At 35.0% G+C, this 956-nt stretch overlaps 1 protein-coding gene across 1 annotated transcript in view; it reads left to right on the top strand.

Annotated features, from left to right (window-relative positions):
* Positions 1-6: 6 nt before the first annotated feature.
* The window catches only part of LOC104990943 (probable ubiquitin carboxyl-terminal hydrolase FAF-X), a 34,819-nt gene continuing 33,869 nt past the window's right edge, over positions 7-956 (top strand). The window contains exons 1-2 of the mRNA XM_010843282.1: positions 7-320; positions 512-823. Of these exons, the coding sequence (XP_010841584.1) occupies positions 150-320; positions 512-823 (483 nt within the window). The 5' untranslated portion in view covers positions 7-149. The remainder of the gene's footprint in view (positions 321-511; positions 824-956) is intronic.

Below are 956 nucleotides of genomic sequence, written 5' to 3'. Positions count from 1 at the left end.
AGCCCTGGTTGATTGTGACTTTTTCTTTGTTTTAAATCAATGCAGATCTCGTTATGTCTTGTGAAGTTTGAGTTTGTAACTCAATTGATTTCTGTTCCATACTAAAGTAGTCTTTAGAATATCCAAAATGAAATATGAATGCATGAATTATGTTTTATTTTAGACTATGTCTCTTTTTTTTTCTTACAGATAGCACAACAATAGAAAAATTAAGAGCTATTTGTTTAGACCATGCCAAACTTGGAGACAGCAGCCTTAGTCCATCTCTTGACTCACTTTTCTTTGGTCCTTCAGCCTCACAAGTACTATACCTAACAGAGGTTTGTTTTACTTTTTGAATTTATCCCATGTTCTTTAAATTTGACCTTTTATATGATAGTGTGGAGAACATGGAAAACTTGTGAAGTATTTTTGAAAGAATTTAAAAATACAGGAAAATTTTAAACTAATGATGATGAGGCAAATAAGTTGTCTTTTTTAAATCTTTTAATACAGTTTTTCTTTTTTCCAGGTAGTCTATGCCTTGTTAATGCCTGCTGGTGCACTTCTGGCTGATGATTCCTCTGATTTTCAATTTCACTTCTTGAAAAGTGGTGGCCTCCCCCTTGTCTTGAGCATGCTAACCAGAAATAACTTCTTACCAAATGCAGATATGGAAACTCGAAGGGGTGCCTACCTCAATGCTCTTAAATTAGCCAAGCTGTTGCTAACTGCCATTGGCTATGGTCACGTTCGAGCCGTGGCAGAAGCTTGTCAGCCGGGTGTGGAAGGCGTGAATCCGATGGCATCGGTAATACAGACTTTTAAAAAATCTTTTTATAATAATAGATGGCAGTTTTTAAATTTAAACTTCTTAGCAACTCTTAAGTGTAGAGTTCAGAGTTGATTCAAAGTGCTTTCAGTTCCTTTCCAGTAGTGCCTCATTTTATTGGTTTCCTTCTATTAAATTATATTTG

This window comes from Bison bison, unplaced genomic scaffold, assembly GCF_000754665.1.
Source record: "Bison bison bison isolate TAMUID 2011002044 unplaced genomic scaffold, Bison_UMD1.0 scf7180017847432, whole genome shotgun sequence".
NCBI lineage: Eukaryota > Metazoa > Chordata > Mammalia > Artiodactyla > Bovidae > Bison > Bison bison.
Note: the sequence above shows the minus strand (reverse complement) of the source record. Positions and strands in the feature narration are given on the sequence as shown.